Source organism: Microtus pennsylvanicus, chromosome 9, assembly GCF_037038515.1.
Source record: "Microtus pennsylvanicus isolate mMicPen1 chromosome 9, mMicPen1.hap1, whole genome shotgun sequence".
In the NCBI taxonomy this organism is placed as follows: domain Eukaryota; kingdom Metazoa; phylum Chordata; class Mammalia; order Rodentia; family Cricetidae; genus Microtus; species Microtus pennsylvanicus.
The window spans coordinates 47,254,776-47,274,752 of record NC_134587.1 but is presented as its reverse complement, the minus strand read 5'-3'; the positions used below and the strand labels follow the sequence as shown (position 1 = coordinate 47,274,752).

The following is a 19,977-nucleotide window of genomic DNA, read 5'->3' as shown; positions in this document are numbered from 1 at the left end:
AAAAGTGAAGAGCTGGGGAGATGGCTCAGTCCGTGAGGCCATCAAGTGTGGGAGCCCGAGGTAGACCCAGCACCCCCTACATGAAACACTGTTCTTACCCAAGCACTGAGGGAAGGGCGGGAGGGTTTGCTGGCCGGTCAAGTTGAGTCAGGAATTTCTAGGTTCAGTGAGAGACTCTCAAAAGCAGTTGAGGAGGTTACCTGTCAGCCTCCGGTCTCTACTAGACACTAGCACACACATTGCACACACACCCACAAGCTTCAGTGTGAACATACGTATCCACTATACACATGTTACCAAAATGTAGAGTGAGAGGAAGTATCGAGCCACGGAGTAGAAGCAAAAGCCTCATGCTGGTGAGGCTGGAGCAGGCACAATGGCCAGGGCTACAGCCTTCTGAACTCGTGTAAGTGTTTGGCTCTGTCCACCCAGGTGTCTGTGTTTCCTCATTTGCTTAATGTTTTTCCTACATGGTAAAGCAGAAAGCAGGCCTTAACTCTGAGCTGGGCTGCTGAAACAGCTCATGCCCTGAGTTCTAGCTCAGCAACCCACGCGGTGGAAGAACTGATTCCCGCAGGCTGCAGGTTGTCTCTGACCTTCAGGTAATGCTGTAAAGGACACACAACGAACGCACACATGGAAGTTTTTGTAAAATCCCTGAAGCAGGTGGCTCCAAGCTTCCCCCTAGGGAGGGAGGAGCTGGGCCTGCTCCATCATCCACCCCTATGCCCCATGTGATATGAGTGTTACTGTCTGTGGAGGGAGACGTGGGTCTTTCCAGCCCTGTGTGCTAGTGTGGCACATACAAGAGTGAGGGAAGCACTAGGAGAGTCCTGGACTTACAAGGCTCTTCTCTGGTGGTCACGGTTGTTCATTCCCATGCTGCACCTGCACTCCCTTGTCTTGCTCCATTAATCTCTGCCAAGGAGGACAAGAGGGGAGGTGGAGCCAGTCTCATCTGGGCAGGAAGGCCAACCCCAGCACTGGGCCTTCTCCCAGATATCCCTCCCTTCCAGCCTATCCCCTCCTACTGTTCACCTTTAACCTCCACGTAGTTGTTATTTAACCCACAAGGGGAGTCCAGCTCAATCTGTAGTGGAGACACCAACCAGAACAGCTCAGGAAGGTCACTGGGCCAAGCTCAGGATGGAGGCAGGAACCCACCCCTGGTGGAGAGATTAAGAGGCCTCGGGAATCTCCCAGAAGGGCCTGCAGTCCCACTACAGCTGGGTAGAGCTGGCTCGGCCAGAGGCCCTTTGTGAGTCACCTGGAACAGGGAACCGAATGATGAAAACAGCCAGATGCCTGCCCTGGCCTGTAGCTGAGAAGTGGTGGGAAGCGACCATGGCGTGGAAAGGTCCACCTAGGAGTGCTCATGCCCATGAAGCTAAAACCGCTTCCTTCCAGGTAGGAGATCCCAGGAACCTTCTTGTTGCCTTGTCTTGCTTGCTTGCGGATAAAGAGGCCTCCAGGCTGGAGGATAGTAATCACTGCAGCCCCCAGGGAAAGGCCAAGTCACCAGGCACTCTCCTAAGCCCATGTTGTTAGGAAACCCGCTCACTGCATAGCTCATCTCTCTCCAGGAACCCTCAGAAACCCTACCCAGTGTATCACCAGGTGAAACTGGGGTCTCAGGGTCTCAGGGCCTTGGGAGCAGACTAGTAACACCTGTTTTAAGACACCCAAGGCCAGATCCTCGCTGAACAGGTGACTGCTGTGACCTAACAGCACGGAGCAGGTGGGGCAGGAGTCGGGTAGGGCCCGGGGTGGAGCCTGGTTGACTCCCTGTAAGTGACTAAGTCCCTGCTTCTGTAGGCCTTTGTCATCTTCCCTGGAAAATGGGGCTCAGAACAGGAACAATCATGTAGGCTAAATGAGACACACGTACTCATCCAGAGCAGTGCCAGGTCTAGAAAGAGCTTGCAGCCAGGCGGTGGTGGCACACACCTTTAATCCCAGCACTCAGGAGGCAGAGGCAGGTGGATCTCTGTGAGTTTGAGGCCAGCCTGGTCTAGAGAGGGATTTCCAGGACAGCCAGGGCTACACAGAGAAACCCTGTCTCAAAAAACAAAAATAAAGTGCAGGCCAGTGCAGGGTAAACTGACCAAACAGGCCACACTACAGCTTCTACAACAAGGTTCTTCTCTCTGTTTGCTTCTGTTTGGTTTGGTTTGCCTTTTAGTTTTTCTTTTAAATTTCGTTTCGTTTGGGGTGGGGGGGAGATTGCAAGAACAGAGGGCAGATGTGAGGATCTGGAAGATAAGTGGGATTGGAAAGTGTGATGAAAAATCCATAAAGAATCAATAAAAGTTTTAAAAAAATGGCGCGGACCAGGGATTCAGGGATGGTACTTTGCCTCCCAGCCCCCCTCCCCTCCCCGGAACTCACTCTGCCAACCAGGCTGGCCTGAACTCACAGAGATAGGCCTGCCTCTGCCTCCCTAGTGCTGTGGGTTAAGTAGTCTTCAGTGCAGGTACTGAAACCGCTGAATCATTTCCCCTGGCCCAGAGAAGTATTTCTTTTGAAATGGTAATACAACCACACGTTTCAAAATCCCAAAGGTACAAAAGGTTGACTTCAAAGAGAACGAATGCCCTGCAGTGTCACCTTTGAATGTTCCAGGGCAGAGGGACAGACCAATGCGAAGACCCCAGAATCCATCATTTCCTGTGTGAGCCTGGGCCGGTACCTCTCGTACCTCAGTTTGCTACTCTGTGTAGTGAGGATGATCGTCATGCTGTCTGGGCTGCTAAAGGATTAAGCCATTGGTGCCCAGTGATCACTGAGAGGGACCAGCAGCAAAAGGGGCCTGGGGGATGGTCCAAGTCGTGAGGATGCAGAGCTTGGAGTTTATCCTAAGGGCTGTGACCCTACAAGAACTGAACTACCCTGAGAATGAGAACTTTCGGGGGGCAGAGGACAGGCAGCAGGAGGACTGTCAGATAGGCCTGGGAGGGAAAGGATGGACTCTGGACAGGGAGAAGGGAGCCTGGAGACGGGTGGGGCTTGGCATAGGAACCCAGGGTGAGACCTGACTGTGGCTCTGAGTGGCTCCACGGAGAGAGGGTTTTCAGCTGGGTTGGCCTGGGCCAGTTTGAGCACGCTTCTGCAATTCCATGAGTAGATACTGCGGCTATTGTGGGTAAGAGGCCAGAAGGCTGATGGACAGTCATGTCTGTGGCATGGTGAAGTTATCACAGGGGACACAGGATACCAGTGTGGCAGAGAGGCCTGAAATGCCAAAGAACAGAGTGAGGCCAGCAAACTGGACCCGTAGGACAGGAAGGAGAGCAGGTGGCTGCAAGCCCAGAGAAAAGGGGGCTTCATGTGGCATATTTACTCACGTCACCTGCTCTCTGAGATGAGGCACAAAGGGTTCTGAGGTGTGCCAGTTGTCTCCTCCAGTTGTTCTAGAAGGCCTGATTGCAGGACCAATGGAAGTCCGTTTTTCAGTTAATGGTTGCTGAGGGAGGGGAGGCGGTTTCTTCAGCCCTGCAGCCATGGCTCCTGGAACATCATGTTCCCGTAAATAACCTTAGTTAAACTCTCTGGTCACCAAAATAAATAAATACATAAATAAAAATGTAAGGATATAAGGGTTGGAGAGGCGGCTCACTGGTTGAGAGCGCTGGCTGCTCTTCCAGAGGTCCTGGGTTTGAGTCCCAGGACCCACATGCAGCCTGCAATAATTTGTGGCTACAGGAGAGTTCCCTCTTCTGACTTCCTTGGGCACCAGGTCCATGCGCAGTACATAGACATACATGCAGGCAAAACAGCCAGACACATAAAATAATATTTCTTTTTTTTTTTTTTTGGTTTTTCGAGACAGGGTTTCTCTGTGGCTTTGGAGCCTGTCCTGGAACTAGCTCTGTAGACCAGGCTGGTCTCGAACTCACAGAGATCCGCCTGACTCTGCCTCCCGAGTGCTGGGATTAAAGGCGTGCGCCACCACCGCCCGGCTAAAATAATATTTCAAAAGATTAAAGAGATGAGAGTAGAAGGGGCTTAGGTCAGAAGAGGGGGTGGAGAACGGGGAGTTAGGGGGACAAGAGGATAAAGAGGATGATAAAATACATTATATACATGTTTAGAGATGTCATAATGAAACCCATTATGTATAGTTAACATGATAATAAAAGGCTTGTTTTTGATTTAAAGGCCCCTTTGCCCTCCTCTGAAACAAATTGAGTCAGGTGTGGAGCCTCCTTATCATCTAAGTATTGGAGATGGAGGCCAGCCTGGGCTACATGGGACTGCATCTCATAACAGAACAATAGCAAACCAGTTAACTCCTGGCCATGGCAAAGTTAGGCTCTGACCCTTAGAGGGGGGCCTGCCAGTGGAGCTCTTTAAGGATGGGGTCTCTGTAGGTCATTGGTGTAGATGTTGGAACATGGAGGATCCTTCTCTGTGCCAGGGGGTACAGAGATGCACCCCACCCCACTTCGGAATGCTAGGCTTCTGCACCACCTGCTGATAAGTTTGGAAGTCCTTGTTCTTTGTAGCAGCCCAGGTGTAGAGACCCTGGTGAGGAAGGGGTGGCTGGACTTCCTCCTGTAGATCTCATCCTGCTGTGGAGGAAAGAGATCAGAGACAGGGCAACTTTCCTAGAGTTCCACAGCAAGCCCAGGAACTCCAGGGAGAGCCTGGGGAGCAGACAGGTAGATGGAGGGAGGAGCAAGTCTGTGTTCTGGGTGTGCTCATTAATGTCTCTGAACCTCAACTTCTCCCCCTATAGAATGAGGACAGTCTAGCTCACAGGAGGTTCTGAGGCATTTGATGTCAACCACGGGGAAAGGGCCAGCACTGTGCCGTGAGAATACGAGGTGGCCCCTGGAGTGAGTGGACTGGTTCTGCCTCCCATTGGGCCCAACAACACAGTATGTTTGACTTAGCCATTGTACGTCTTAGTCTTAGGTTTGCCCACATGTGGCAGAAATAGGGACAGTAAGTGATGCCATTATGTCATTGCATGGGACAGCAAAATCTAGGAAAGAGCCTTAACATCAGCCCACAGGAAACTAGTCAAGGATGCAACAGTGTTTGCATACCTGGAGTATTCCACAGCTCAGAAAACCAATCAGCCACAGGGCATCTCACACCAGCACAGTTCGGAAGAAAGGCCTGGTAGAAAGCCTTGTGGATGGGCTAGCATGATGGCCCCGCAAGCCGAAGAACCTGAGTTCAATCCCCAGGTCCCACAGGGTGGAAGGAGGGAGCCACCTCCTGCAAGTTCTCTGACCTCCACAGACATATGGCATGCAAGTGTGTGTGCCAATCCTAGCACCAAGGAGGAGAAGGTCTGGAAGCTGTATGGTATGGAGTCGCCTGCACAGGGTTGATGGCTGTCTGTGAACCTGAAGTTAAAGGCTGGGGATAAGCTCAGTTGGCAGTGTGCTTGCCTAGTGTGCATGGAGCCTCGGGGGCATGATCTCTAGCACTGGATAAACTGGATATGATAGTGGCGCATGCCTGTGAACCCAGCACTTTTTAGGTGGAAAAGGAGGAACAGGAGTTCAAGGGCAGCTTTAATACATGGAGACGGGATATATGAGACCTATCCCAAAATAATAAACAAATGGAAAGTCATAAAAACCGCCCTTGTGGACAGCAGAGCATATACAGGTCCAAGGCAGAGGGGGCATGCTCAAGGCCCAGGCATACCATTTATAATTCCCTGTTACAACCGGAATAATACTGGGACGTTTAGATCCACGGAATTGCCAGCACTTTGTCCTCCATGTCTGCATTTCTGTTTCCAGTTAGAGCTGATGTCTACAGTACAGATGCTCAAATGCTCTAATCCCAGCTCCTCTATTGCTTTGTCATGGCAAACAATAGAAACTGGGGCTGGAGAGATGACTCGGCAGCTAAGAGCACTGGCACGCAGCACCCACACGGCAGCTCTTAACCACCTGGAATTCTTTTTTTTTTTTAAAGATTTATTTATTATGTATACAACATTTTGCCTCCATGTATGCTGACACACCAGAAGAAGGCGCCGAATGTCATTACAGATGGTTGTGATCCACCATGTGGTTGCTGGGAACTGAATTCATGACCTGTGGAAGAACAGCCAGTCCTCTTAACCACTGAGCCACCTCTCCAGCCCAACCACCTGGTATTCTAGTCCAGGGAACAGACTAAACAACAGTAGACCAAACAAAGAAAACAAGAGGGGAAGGAAACTCACTAAGCAGGATTTGTAGCCAAGCAGGGAGCAGGGCTTTCCACCCCACCCCACAGAAGACATCCTCCCTTGGGTGCTGCAAACTTCTCTGTTGTTTTTGTTTTGTTTTGTTTTTTCGAGACAGAGTTTCTTGGTAGCTTTGGAGCCTGTCCTGGAACTAGCTCTGTAGACCAGGCTGGCCTCAAACTCACAGAGATCTGCCTGCTTCTGCGTCTAGAGTGCAGTGCTGGGATTAAAGGCGTGCACTACTACCTGGCTTTTAATTATTTATTTTTCTTTTTTTAGTATATTGACGTCTGTCCTGGAACTCTGTAGAGCAATCTGTCCTCAAACTCAGAGATCCACCTGCCTATGCCTCCCCAGTGCTGGGATTAAAGGGGTGCACCGCCACCACTCAGCTGGAGCCCCGCCTCTTAATCACATTTCCCAAGGCACAAAATACTTTTTTGGGGGGGGGTTCAAGACAGGATTTCTCTCACTGAGATCCACCCGTCTCTGTGTCTGGAATGCTGGGATTCAAGGCATGTGTTACCACTACCCGGCTGAGACCTTTTATTAAAACAACCAAATAAACCCTTGGAGGACTGGGCAGTGGCAGGTTGCTTGCCCAGTGTGCATGAGGCTCTGGATTAGATCCATAGGCTGTCAAACCAGGTGTGGTGCTACAGGCCTGGCAGCCCAGTACTGGAATCTCAGTCCCTGGAGCGTGGAGGCAGGAGGTTCAAGAGTTTATCGTTATCTTTTGCTGCATGGAGAATTTGAGAGTAGCCTGGCCCAGCTATGGTGTCTCAAGTCCACTGGAGTTATAGACTGAAACTCCACAGAAAAAAGCATAGAGAGGAAAAGTGGACCAGTAACTTCGACACTAATCCAGCACTCGGGAGACCAGTGCAAACTGATCTCCGCGAGGCTGAGGCCAGCAGCACGTTCAGAGAGCCAAGTCCAGACTCCTCCCCAAACATCCTTGTTTATTTAACAAGAGACAATCTCTGCCCAATATAGGAAAGTGGAAGGTATTGAAAACCCATCGCAGTTGGAAGGGCAGCTTTCTCTCCAGTGCCTTCCACAATCGGAGAGGGGCCTCCACACCCACAATTAGGTGAAATTACTCTCCATTGTGAGGGAGTTTACCAAGTGCTAATCCGATCATTCTCCTCTCCCTGAAGCCATTTTAATTTTAGCCAGCAGAATTTACTTTTTTTTTTTTTAAATCTTTGCCTGCTTACCCGCCTGTGCACTACAGTGTATGCCTGCGTGTCTGGTGATTTTGGAGGCCAGAAGTGGGCATCGGATCCCCAGCTGTGAGCCGCAGTGTGGGTCCTGGGACTTTAGCCTTGATTTAACTCGAACCTTGGGACTCTGGAAAAGCAGTCAATGCCCTAATACACATTCTATACAGGGCTCCAAGGCCCTACAGGACTGAGCATCCAGTGAGCCACGGTCCCTTTCTTAGCCTGGGGACCCCCCTGAATCCCGCAAGCTTCAGCAGGGGTGTCATTCCTCCCGGAAGTCTTCCTAAGTTTCTCAAAGTGCCTTAAGGGCCCCGGGAGAGGTGTCAGATTCCTGATCGTAAGGCCACACTGTGCCTGAGCCGGGACATTTCGGTGCTGGGAACTGATGACCACCGGCGTCTGCCAACTCTGTAATTCTATCCCAGCTCAGAGCTGGGCTGGCCTGGAGCAGGGGCTAAGGGCTGCTGGCTGGGAGCGGCTATTTTGGGGTATGTGGCAAAGTCCTTAAGACCTGCGCATAGAACTTTGGAGGATGGCGACGAAAAGAGCGCAGTCCCTTTAAGGTCGCCTTCTACGCACCCCGACTCTACCCGACCCTCCCAAGCGGTGCGCCCCTCAGAAGCAGGGCGAAAGCAGCGCACTGCCCGGCAATCTGCCCCTCACCAATATGGCCGCATAAGGCACGGATTCTCATTGGTCCGGAGGCCCTGAGAGTCTCTGATTGGTGGATCTCAGAGGCGCGTCAGGGCGGGGCGGGGTGGGGCGGGGCGAAGCGGGGCGGCACCGGCCCAGGCCTAGTTTGCAGTGGCATCGGGATTATGTCGCGGGCGCGGAGCCACCTGCGCTCTGCTCTGTCCCTGGCAGCTGTTTCTGCGCGTGGTGCAACGACCGAGGGCGCGGCGCGGCGGTGGTTGAGTGCGTGGCCCGCGCCGCAGGAGCCCAGCATGGAGTATCAGGTTTCTGACCCGCGGTGGGCGAACGGTCGCGTACTGACACGTGGGCTAGACCCGAGCCGCGTTCCGCGCTCCGCCAGCTGCTGGGGGCATCCGAGCTTGAAGTTGCGGGGTTCGGGAGGCGGTGACATCCCGGAGTCCAGGGGAGGTGACGGGAACCAGAAAGTTAGGCTCAGGTGGTCGGATCTGGGAATTCTGTGTCGCGCATTGCAGAGGGAAGGGGAGCTGGTGATTACACCGGGACTCCCAGAATCTAAATTGAGTTTTAGAAGTTCCAGTGACCCCAGAGTCTGCACTGGCAGTGCGAGATGCGGGGGAAGGGAGGAGTTCTGCAGTCCAGAGTGGAAATACCCAGGAGGATCTGGAGTTGAAGTCTCCAGGACTCGAAGACTAGGAATCCAAGTGTTCAGAACTGGCTGGCGGACAGGCAGGAAAAGAGACAATACAGAGACCTAAGAGGCGGAAAACAGAAAATGTCTGTAGATTGCTGTGCCAAGGGTCAATTGTCAATGACCAGAACTTGATGTTAGCCAGGCAGGTGCCACCGGTTTGAGAGCGCTGAGGCTTCCAGCCAAGCGGTGAGGCTAAGAGGGCAGGCCACTCGGGTCTGATGCCTGAGGGGACCTACCTAAGCACAGGCTTCTCAGAATGTAGATGTAATTGGAACATACACATGACTGGATTCAAATCTTCATACTGCTCATTTAGACCTCCTCATTTATTTTCTGTTCTCACTCCCGTCCTCCAAAGCCATCTCCCCAGAGGCTATACCCACCTCCAGTTCTGCCTGTTGACCCGGGCACATCTTCCCTCCCTTGGTACCTCCTCTTTCAGATCTAATTGCTTTCCTCATCTTGTCTCGGGGTTAGAAGGCGGAACTCCAGAGAATTACGGAATCCCAGAATTCCAAGTCTCTAGATGTCCGTGGTCCTTGCTCCAGCCCAATGGATGTCCAGTGTAGTGGTAGAATGAATAAGGGCAGAGGCCCAAGGGTTATGAGAGTGAAGGCTGAGGGGATAGAGGCTTGGGAAGGCAGCACAGGAAATGAAGGTCCGTTAATCTTGCTAGCTTTACTTGGCACTCCTTGGGTGGGGCCAGCCTGCCCCAGGCTCCTGCCTTTGCCAGAAATGGAAACATGCCCAGGTTCTCTCCCTACCAAGTAAGTGTAGACCAAGGCAACGGGGCTGGTGTAACAGGCCTATCGCCCTGGCTTTGCCTCTGGTGGGCTGAGCACCTCTGTCGTTAAGGACCCTCACTGAACTACGACTATGGTTGCCAGGATGCTGTGCGCATGCTCAACACTCTGCAGACCAATGCCAGCTACCTGGAGCAGGTAAAGCGTCAACGGGGTGACCCTCAGGCGCAGCTGGAAGCCATGGAGGTGTACCTGGCGCGGAGTGGGCTGCAGGTAAGGTAGTAGATTCTGTGACACTTCTACCCCATCGTTTGGCAGCCCTGTGGCTGAGGCAGGGACCTTTCTGTCTGTTGTAGGTGGAGGACTTGAACCAGCTAAACATTATCCACGTCACGGGGACCAAAGGAAAGGTAAGGAAAGTAACCCAAGAGGAGTCCATATGGTGGACTCGTGCCCGTCCACAAGTAGAGACTTAGGGTGTCTTGTCAGGGTCACTATTGCTGTGAGGAAGTACCATGACCAAAAACAACTTGGGGAGGAGAGGGTTTATTTCGCTCCCAGTTCCATATAACAGTTCATCATCAAAAGCCGTGAGAACCGGAACTCAAGCAGGGCAGGGACTTGGAGGCGGGAGCTGATGCAGAGGCCATGGAGGGTGCTGTTTACTAGCTTGCTCCTCATGGCTTGCTCAGCCTGCTTTCTTAACCCAGGACCACCAGTACAGGGATGACCCCACCCACAATGGGCTGGACCTCCCCCATCAATCACTAATTAAGAAAATGCCCCATAGGCTTACCTAAAACCTGGTCTTAGTATTTTTTTCTCAGTTGAGGTTCCCTCCTCTCAGATGACTCGCTTATGTGAAGGTAACATAAAACTATAAAACTGTCTAGCACCTAGGGGAAGAAGTTTATTTGGCTGTGAGTCCTAGGGGATATGATCCACCATGGCAGGAGATAGCATCACACCCTTAGTCAGGAAGTAATGGATGCTGGTGTTGGGCTTGCCTTAGCAACCCTGTCTAGACACTTCTTCACAGACCTGCCCATAAACAACTGAGTGCTGCCAAGTTGACAATCAGTGTTAACCTTCACTTCACCCCACCCAACACTTTCTAGGGCTCCACCTGTGCCTTCGCTGAACGCATCCTGCGGAATTATGGCCTGAAGACAGGCTTCTTTAGGTACTCCTGCACTCTTGGGGCTGGGGGATGTGTCTCTTAGCTCTGCAGAGGGCTGTGGTACCAGAGCCAAGGTCAGCCAGCCTGTCTGTCTCTCTGCCAGGATTTATCTATTCAGTCAACATTAAATCTACATGGCCCTTGTTGGCCTACTAATAGCAGCCACCAATTTCATAAGGAAAACAATGGAGGGAAAGTGACAGTATCTTGAAGGGGTGACCTAAGTACCTGGCTGGAAGTGTCAGATGACCTTTTATTAATTTAATTTTACATGTAATTTTTACTTTTGCTTTTGTAATTTTTTAATATTTTTATTTTATGTGTATAGGCTTTACATGTGTGCCCAGTAGAACTGGAATTGCAGAGGGTTCTGAGACACATGTAGGTGCTGGGGTAGAGCCCAGGCTGGCCCAGAACTCAGGCCTTACCCCAGGCTGGCTTAGAGGTCCTGCTGGATTTACACGGGTGAGCCACCACACCCAGCTACTTGTTGCTTGCTTTTTTTTATTTTTTGTTTTGTGGCAGAGATCTGGAACTCTCCATGTAGATTTAGGCTGGCCTCAAACTCACAGAGATCCCCCTGCCTCTGCCTCTTGAGTGTTGAGATTAGAGGTGTGCGCCACTCCACCCTACTTCCGATATGATTTATGTGTGTATGGGTGCACAAGCATACTCTTTATTTTATAGTGTGTGTCTGTGTCTATATGTGGTATATGTGTGTTTGAGGTGCACAAGCATACTCTTTATTTTATAGTGTGTGTCTGTGTCTATATGTGGTATATATGTGTTTCAGGCTGAGTCTCTCATTGAACCTGGAACTCCTGAATTCGATTGGTTGAGCACTAACTAGCAGCCAGCCCCAGGGATCCTCTTCACTAACTAGCAGCCAGCCCCGGGGATCCTCTTCACTAACTAGCAGCCAGCCCCGGGGATCCTCTTCACTAACTAGCAGCCAGCCCCGGGGATCCTCTTCACTAACTAGCAGCCAGCCCCGGGGATCCTCTTCACTAACTAGCAGCCAGCCCCGGGGATCCTCTTCACTAACTAGCAGCCAGCCCCGGGGATCCTCTTCACTAACTAGCAGCCAGCCCTGGGGATCCTCTTCACTAACTAGCAGCCAGCCCTGGGGATCCTCTTTTCTCTGCCTCTCCAGCAGTGTGATTATAAGCTCATTCACTATCTTGCCTTTTTTGGTGGGAGTGTGGGAATGCTGGGATCTGAACCCAGGTCCTCATGGTAAGCTCTTTACTGACTGAGCCCTCTCCCAGGCTCTCCACATACAGTCTATATAGTATAGCAGTCTAAGTAGTATAGAAATGTTTGTTAGTTGAGATGGCTTTGCAGTGCAGAACAGAAAGGCACACAGATCAAGGCCCTTTATGGTGGTCACGTTAAGTCTCCACAGGTAGGCAGTAGAGTCCTGCCAGGAAAGCTACATTTCCTGTGGAGGCAGCGCCCCCTTGTGGTGGCACACAGACATCCAGATCTGGAGATAGACTGTGTCCTGTGCTTGAAGCATCCATAGGTGATATATAATCATTTGTCTGTCACTGGCCAAAGGTTGTGAAACGATTTATGACTATATAAGGTAACTGTCTATCTTCTAGAATAGTCTTTTGGAAACGGAGTGTGGTGGCACACGCCTGTAAAATCTGTCAATTGGGAGATAAAGGCAATAGGATCAGGAATTTAGGGTCATCCTAGGCTAGTTGGAGGCCAGCCTTAGCTACATGAGACCCTCCCTTAAAAACAAACAAACTAAACTAAAAAGAATAAATCTTTGTTTTGTTTTGTTTTTTTTGAGACAGAATTTCTCTCTAGCTTTAGAGCCTGTCCTGGAACTAGCTCTTGTAGACTAGACTGGCCTCAAACTCACAGAGATCCGCCTGTGTCTGTCTCCTGAGTACTGGGATTAAAGGCATGGGCCACCACCGCCCGGCTGCTTTTTTTAAAAAAAAACTTGAGAAAATTTAATAGCTTTTGTTTTACCTTTATTCATTTTCTTAGTGTACGTGTGCTTGTATGTGCGCATGTGCCCCACGGGGAGCATGGCTGAGGGCAGCTTTTAGGAGTAGTCTCTCCCTTCCCATTTGAGTTCTGTCATGGAGCGCAAGTCATCAAGTGTGGCAGCAAGTGCCCTTACCTCTGGTCTGTCTTCTTTTTTCTTTTTTTGTCTTTTTGTTTTGTTTTGTTTTGTTTGAGACAGGGTTTCTCTGTATAACAGTCATAGCTGTCCTGGTGCTCACTTTATAGACCAGGTTGGCCTCGAACTCACAGAGATCCGCCTACCTCTGCCTCTCTGCTGAGATTAAAGGCATGTGCCACCACTGCCGGGACCTCTAGCCACTGGCCTGGGTCTATGTGGCCTTCTAGCCCAATATGTAGACGGGGCAGGAGAGTGGCTCTCTGGATTTATTACTTTGAGGCTGATAGGCACGTGTTAGCAGGTCACTGATCTGTGTGCGGTGGGGAAGCATGGTACCTTGGAGGCACAGAGAAGATGCTAGACCATCCCAGGGACAGGGTCATCTCCTCCTTTCTGGAGGGATGTGTCTTAGTTGAGAGTGGAACAGCAAGTAGGATGAACCACAGACGGCAGGGAAGGGTGGGTGGAAATCTGGGGTTGGAGACTGAGGTAGTTCTGAGATTCAGCCTCTGCAGGGTCTGGGAGGCCCTAGCCAGGGGAGGGACACAGTTGTGTGTTTCTGACAGAAGTCTGACTAGGGCAAGGAAGGCCCTGAGGCTCGGGCAGGAGTCCCGATGACCCCAGGTCTCTCGGCAGCTCTCCCCACCTGGTGCAGGTGCGTGAACGGATCCGCATCAATGGGAAGCCCATCAGTCCTGAGCTCTTTACCAAGCACTTCTGGCGTCTCTACCACCAGCTGGAGGAATTCAAGGTGCTGGGGGCTGGGGCAGGCCCATCTCCTCAGAGCCAGGGAGCTGTGGAACTGTGGAGGGCTGGGGCGGGGGAGCTGTGGAACTGTGGAGGGGCGGGGGGGACGGGACTGTGGAACTGTGGAGGGTCGGGGTGGGCCCATCTCCCCAGAGCGGGGGAGCTGTGGAACTGTGGAGGGTGCCAGGGCAGGCCCATCTCCCCAGAGCGGACCATGGGATGACTTCTGACTTGTTTCTGTATGCAGGATGACAGTCACATTTCCATGCCTGCTTACTTCCGCTTCCTCACGCTCATGGCCTTCCATGTCTTTCTCCAAGAGAAGGTACGCATCTTTCCTAGACCCTGTATCTGAGTCCTTGGGGACCGAAATAGAGTGGAGGGAGGGAGCGTCCAGCTCCTAGGTGGTGTCTGGGTAGTTCTACCATGCTGTCTGGTCTTCTGCAGGTGGACCTGGCCGTGGTGGAAGTGGGCATTGGCGGGGCTTATGACTGTACCAACATCATCAGGTGAGGCCGCTACTTGGAGATGGGCAGCTAACTGGAAGCCTGTGCCTGGTGGCTCAGTATTAGGAGATGCAGACCTTCTTGTCTCTTTCAGAAAGCCAGTGGTGTGTGGAGTATCCTCACTTGGCATTGACCACACCAGCCTGCTAGGAGACACAGTGGAGAAGATAGCATGGCAGAAAGGGGGCATCTTTAAGGTAACAGCAGGCCATGCAGAGAGGTTCACGGGGGCCAGGTCCCAGCCATCTGTGCAGTCTGGCTTTGCATTGCTCTCCCTGTATGACTTGAGCCCCTCTATGGCCTCAGCTGAAATTAGACCCAGTCAAAGGTCTGTGGAGCAAGGGGGGAGATGGAGGACCCCAGCAACGCTCGCCACTTTCTCCCTGGCCTGTTTGCAGCCTGGTGTCCCTGCCTTCACTGTGCTGCAACCAGAAGGTCCCCTGGCTGTGCTGAGGGATCGAGCCCAGCAGACCTCAGTGAGTGATTGGATGGTGTGGTGGAGGGTGGAGGGGCACACTGGCCTGAGTGACCCTGTCTCCTGTTGGGCTTCGGGTTCCTTGTGTGTGTGTATGCATGTGTGTGCTTGTGTATGCACACGCGTGTGCACTGATTATGCTCCAGAACACAGTCTTGGTAGGCCCTGACGCTTGGGGCATGGTCAGAGGGTTTTGTAACAAAGTGATGGTGGTGGCCAGTCTGTTGACCAGGTGCTGCCTTCTTCCTCACAGTGTCCTCTGTACCTGTGTCCACCATTAGAAGCCCTGGAAGAGGGTGGGCTGCCACTGACCCTCGGCCTGGAGGGAGATCACCAGCGGTCCAATGCAGCGTTGGCCTTGCAGCTGGCTCACTGTTGGCTGGAGCAGCAGGGCCACCAGGGTAGGTGGGCCAGTGTGGGCAGGCAGGTGGGCAGTGTGTGGAGCCTGCCTTGGAGGGGTCTAAACACAGACTGATGCCCCACAGACATCCAGGAACTGAAGGTGTCCAGGCCAAGCATACGGTGGCAGCTGCCTCTGGCACCCGTGTTCCATCCCACTTCCCACATGCGACATGGTAAGTTAGAGCTTCCTGCCCAGCCAGGACCACACACGTCTTTGTTCCACCTAGGATACACATTTAACCCTGTTGTATCTTTGTGACCTTTAAGATGAATCTTATAGTTTTCTGTTTGGGGGTTGGGGGAGTTCTAGATTGTTCCTCAAGGTAAGCATTCCTCTCTGGCCTTGAGTTAACAAATCTTTGGAGCCTCAGTTTTCCTATCTGCCAAATGAGGTAATGATCGCACCCACTGCCAGGGGCTGCTTCGATGGGTCATGATGTGACCTCACTCAGATGCTGAGTCCTGAGCCCGGAGGGCCTGGAGCTGTGACAGTCAGCAGTAGCTGCTGTCTGTCGTCCCCGTTCCCTGTGAGGTGGTCCCGCTGTGAGGCCGCCTCTCCTCCCAGCCCTCTAAAACTGCCTTCAGCCTGCAGTAGGTGCTCTCAGTTAGACCTCTTTGGAATAGTTCCAGTGCACCAGGGTCGCTGTCAGGGACAGCCCGGGAGCAGATCTTAGGTCACACTCTAGCCCCAGCCCTCACTTGCTGTGTGAACTCAAAACTGTGGTTGTCACGTGGGACTCCTGTATGATTGTGTGGTAGCAGTGGCCTCTCAGGCTGACCTGGAAGATTCCATAGCGAGGCAAACATTCCGGGAACCGGGACTGGCATTAGTCATAGGCTTTGGGGAGCTGCAGGCCTCGTGGATCCCAGAGCAGTCTCCCTTGCCTTTGCTAGGGCTTCGGGACACGGAGTGGCCTGGCCGGACACAGGTGTTGCGGCGGGGGCCTGTCACCTGGTACCTGGATGGCGCACATACCGCCAGCAGTGTGCAGGCCTGCGTGCGGTGGTATTGCCAGTCATTGCAGCGCAACAAACGCCCCAGTGGGTGAGCTCTCTTGCAGGGCTGGGCATGCAGGGGGGGGGCTGGTAATGATCCTATTGGGGCTGATTTCAATAGTCATTAGTTGGTTATAATCTGCCCTTTTAAAAAGTGTTATACTAATAATTCTTTTACAGTGTTGTAGTTACATGGCGCAAATTTTAAAATGTACTAAATGATGTGATAAAATCTATATCTTGGGGGCTGGAGAGATGGCTCAGAGGTTGAGAGCATTGCCTGCTCTTCCAAAGGTCCTGAGTTCAATTCCCAGCAACCTCATGGTGGCTCACAACCATCTGTAATGGGGTCTGGTGCCCTCTTCTGGCCTTCAGGCATAAACACAGACAGAATATTGTATACATAATAAATAAATAAATAAATAAATATTTAAAAAATAAATAAAATCTATACCTTGGAGCTGGAGAGATGGTTCAATTCCCAGCATCCACATGGTGGTTCACAACCATCTGTAACTCTAGTTCCAGGGGACCTTGGGGTTGGACCAGTTCAAGGAGGGGTACAATCTGGGGAAACAGCTGGACTGGGCTGGGAAGGGGGACAGCAGGCATACCCCACTCTTTTCTTCCTGGTGCAGTGGGTCCCAAGTGCACGTCTTGCTCTTCAACTCCACTGGTGACAGGGACCCTGCTGTCCTGCTGAAGTTGCTGCAGGTAATGGACCTACGTGGAGGGTGGGCAGCCAGTGGCACTGGTTCTGGCTGTGTGGGCGCTGCAGGCCTGAATGTCTTCAGCTATAAAATGGAGTCATTTCATGTGGCATCTTATTTATTTATTTTTGGTTTGTGTAGCTCTGACTGCCCTCTGTAGACCAGGTTGTCCTTGAACTCATAGAGATCCACCTGCTTCTGTCTCCAAGTGCTGGGTTTAAAGACCTGCACCACCACACCTGACTCCCTGTGGCATCTTTGCTTGGGGAAACTGAGTCTGTTCTAGGTTGTCAGAGCCAAAGTGGCTCCTAGGATCATGTCGCATTTCAGAGCAGGAGAATGAAGTGGTTCATATCTAGAAAGTACCCAGCCTGGGTTTGGGGCCTGCTCTCCAGCTAGACAGCCTTAACTAGGCACCACTCAGATCTCCGTTCAGTAAAACAGTCCATGTGTGTAAGTACTTAGTGTAATGGGCTGTGCAGCTTCCAGCCTGCAGGTGTGCACTGAGGCAGATGGGGGTGCTGTTACCACTGGTTCGGGGTGGACAGTGTCTCCACCCCTGAAAGTCAGGTGGGGGTGGGGCACCCTTTCAGAGGACTGACACCACGTCTCCACTTGGCCTCCAGCCCTGCCAGTTTGACTATGCTGTCTTCTGCCCCAACCTGACAGAAGTCTCATCCACAGAAAATGCAGGTGAGGGGACAGGTGGATGGCTGATGCCAAGGGCCGGGGCAGACTGCTCAGTGAGGGATGCAGGGGAGGGGTTGGGTGGATGGCTGATGCCGAGGGCCGGGGCAGACTGCTCAGTGAGGGATGCAGGGGAGGGGTTGGGTGGATGGCTGATGCCGAGGGCCGGGGCAGACTGCTCAAACCATGCTAGAAGATAGCATTTTTAGAAAGATTTATTTTTATTATATGTGTATGTCAGAGAGCCTGCAGGTGTGTATATGAGTGCCTGGCTCCTGGGGAAGCCAGAGGAGGTCATTAGCTCCCCTGGGATTGGAGTTATAGACGGTTGTGAGCCATCACGTGGGTGCTGGGAACTGAGCCTTGGTTTGCTGCAAGAGCAGCCAGGGTTTTTGTTGTTGTTTTTTCTTTTTTTTTTTTGAGACAGGGTTTCTCCGTAGCTTTGGAGCCCATTCTGGAACTCACTCTGTAGACCAGGCTGGTCTCAAACCCACAGAGATCCCCCTGCCTCTGCCTCCCAAGTGCTGGGATTAAAGGCCAGCGCTGCTACCGCCCTGCCACAGCAAGGGTACTTAACAGCTGACAACGGAATCATTTCTCCAGCCCTAGGGTATAGATTATTCTATTTATTATAAAAATCCATTTAGTACATTTTAAAATTTGTGACATGCTGCCTCAGCACCGTAAAAGAATTATCAGGCTACTGTCCACTGATAGCTGCTCAAGTCAAGTAGTGGGTCTCAGCTAGAATTTACTGAATATAAGGAAATGGGAAATACCAGTGTGCATGGCATGAAGGATGGGCTCTTAATACTGCCTGGTCAAGACTCAGGTCTGGGCATGTATGGCAGAATGCAGGTACCTGGTTGCAGTGTAAAATGTATTTAAAAGTTGTTTTTAGGGGGCTGGAGAGATGGCTCAGTGGTTAAGAGCATTGCCTGCTCTTCCAAAGGTCCTGAGTTCAGTTCCCAGCAACCACATGGTGGCTCACAACCATCTGTAATGGGGTCTGGTGCCCTCTTCTGGCCTGCAGGCATACACACAGACAGAATATTGTATACATAATAAATAAATAAATATACTTTTAAAAAGTTATTTTTAATTATCCTTATTATTTATTTAGTTGGGGTGGGGACACATGAATAGAGGCCAGAGGGCAGCTTGGGAGACTCAGTTCTCTCCTTCCACCATGAGGGTCATGGGAATTAGACGTGGGTTGCCAGGCTTGGCAGAGCCTTCACACTAAGCCATCTCACCGGCTCCTAAAATCTTTGTGAACTATGCTGCACTGTATTCACAAAATTTTGAAGGAGTGGGAAGTGTGCATAGTTAGTTAGATGTCCAGGTCTCACACTGGACCATGTGTGGAGAGTTCTGAGATCTGTATTTTTAACTGGCTTCCGGGGAAATGCTTAAGTCCACCTGGTGAGGGACCCCAGCTGGACTCTGTAAAGATGGACACAGGAGTTGGAGAGTCTGGTGACATGATGCCTATGAAGGGCCAGGTGCTAAGCTAAGCAAGGGTCCACTGTGGGCCAGCCCCTTTCCCCTTCCCTTCCACTGACTCGCCTTGTCTTGGACCCTGCAGACCAGCAGAACTTCACGGTGACTCTGGATCAGGTGCTGCTCCGCTGCCTCCAACACCAGCAACATTGGAGCTGCCTGGGCGAGAAACAAGCCGGCCCCGATCTCTGGAGCAGCCCCGCCCCCGAGCCTGGGGCATGGCACCCGCCTCACTCGGCTAGCACAAACTCCCTCGTTTTTAGTTGTATCTCCCATGCCTTGCAGTGGATCAGCCAAGGCCGGGATCCCATCTTTCAACCCCCGAGCCCTCCAAGGAGCCTCCTCAGCCACCCCACGGCCAGCAGTGGGGCAAGCATTCTCCGGGAGGCTGCTGCCATCCATGTACTGGTTACAGGAAGCCTGCATCTGGTGGGGGGAGTCCTAAAGCTGCTAGAGCCCTCGCTGTCCCAGTAGTCAAGGTGTGGGCGCAGAAATGGGGTCTCGCCACACCTACCTGTCTCTCCACAGACTGCCACACTCAGTGCCTTTTGATTTCTGCTTTCAGATTCCTTCAAGACTGGCCCAGGGTAGAGTGTTGGGATGGGAGAGGCCTACACCTTGGCCTCACCTTCCTTTAGCATAGACAGCAGCAGAGCTTCCCAGAGTCCCCACTGCAGCAGGCTTTCAGCCCATCTCATCTCCCTGCCTACCCTGCTGCCTCCTGCCTCAGGTCTGGCTTAAGTGCAGGCTGCCTGACCAGCCTGAGGACCTTCTGAGCGTAGGCCAGAGGGTAGGTTCTTCCTCCCTTCCCCTCCGGTACCTCTGGGAAGAGCAAGGGCCCTTGCTTGGGCATTTGGGGACTATGGGTTGCTAGAACTAATTAAAGCTTTAAATCCTTTTTTTATTTTTTGTAAATAAATGACAAACTTTTGATTGACTCCTAACCTCTGGTTCCTAGCTCCCTCATCAGACATTTGGGGGTTTGGGGTTGGATCTATAGGTATAGGGGCTGGATGGGTAAAGAGAGCCCTAGCTGTATGGCCTAGGAGCATCTTCCAGCATGCTCTTCTCAGCATAAGGTAGCCTGTGTCACAAAAAGACTGGACCAGTCTGGG

General features: G+C 51.9%; 1 protein-coding gene across 5 annotated transcripts; it reads left to right on the top strand.

The window, feature by feature from the left end:
- The first annotated feature begins 1,171 nt into the window (after positions 1–1,171).
- On the top strand, positions 1,172–19,806 carry Fpgs (folylpolyglutamate synthase). 5 transcript variants are annotated; one of them, XM_075985858.1, is made up of 15 exons: positions 1,172–1,407; positions 9,655–9,783; positions 9,867–9,920; positions 10,629–10,693; positions 13,473–13,587; positions 13,831–13,908; positions 14,031–14,092; positions 14,184–14,286; positions 14,488–14,565; positions 14,818–14,965; positions 15,050–15,139; positions 15,861–16,011; positions 16,601–16,676; positions 17,266–17,365; positions 18,948–19,471. In XM_075985858.1, exons 1-15 carry the CDS (start codon positions 1,285–1,287, stop codon positions 19,334–19,336), a joined length of 1,761 nt encoding a protein of 586 aa, XP_075841973.1. In that variant the 5' UTR covers positions 1,172–1,284; the 3' UTR covers positions 19,337–19,471. The 5 variants fall into 5 exon arrangements, with proteins under 5 accessions (XP_075841973.1, XP_075841975.1, XP_075841974.1 ...); XM_075985860.1 differs by having other exon boundaries at positions 1,174–1,407; positions 17,299–17,365; positions 18,948–19,806; XM_075985859.1 differs by lacking the exon at positions 1,172–1,407 and adding an exon at positions 8,195–8,378 and having other exon boundaries at positions 17,299–17,365; positions 18,948–19,806.
- Positions 19,807–19,977: the final 171 nt, after the last annotated feature.

Excerpts from the sequence above, each read along its gene's own strand:
- Fpgs (XM_075985856.1), top strand. The coding sequence starts at position 8,241 with ATGTCGCGGGCGCGGAGCCACCTGCGCTCTGCTCTGTCCCTGGCAGCT. Across the intron at positions 9,921-10,628 it reads TCACGGGGACCAAAGGAAAG|GGCTCCACCTGTGCCTTCGC; the intron begins GTAAGGAAAGTA and ends AACACTTTCTAG. Across the intron at positions 13,909-14,030 it reads ATGTCTTTCTCCAAGAGAAG|GTGGACCTGGCCGTGGTGGA; the intron begins GTACGCATCTTT and ends GGTCTTCTGCAG.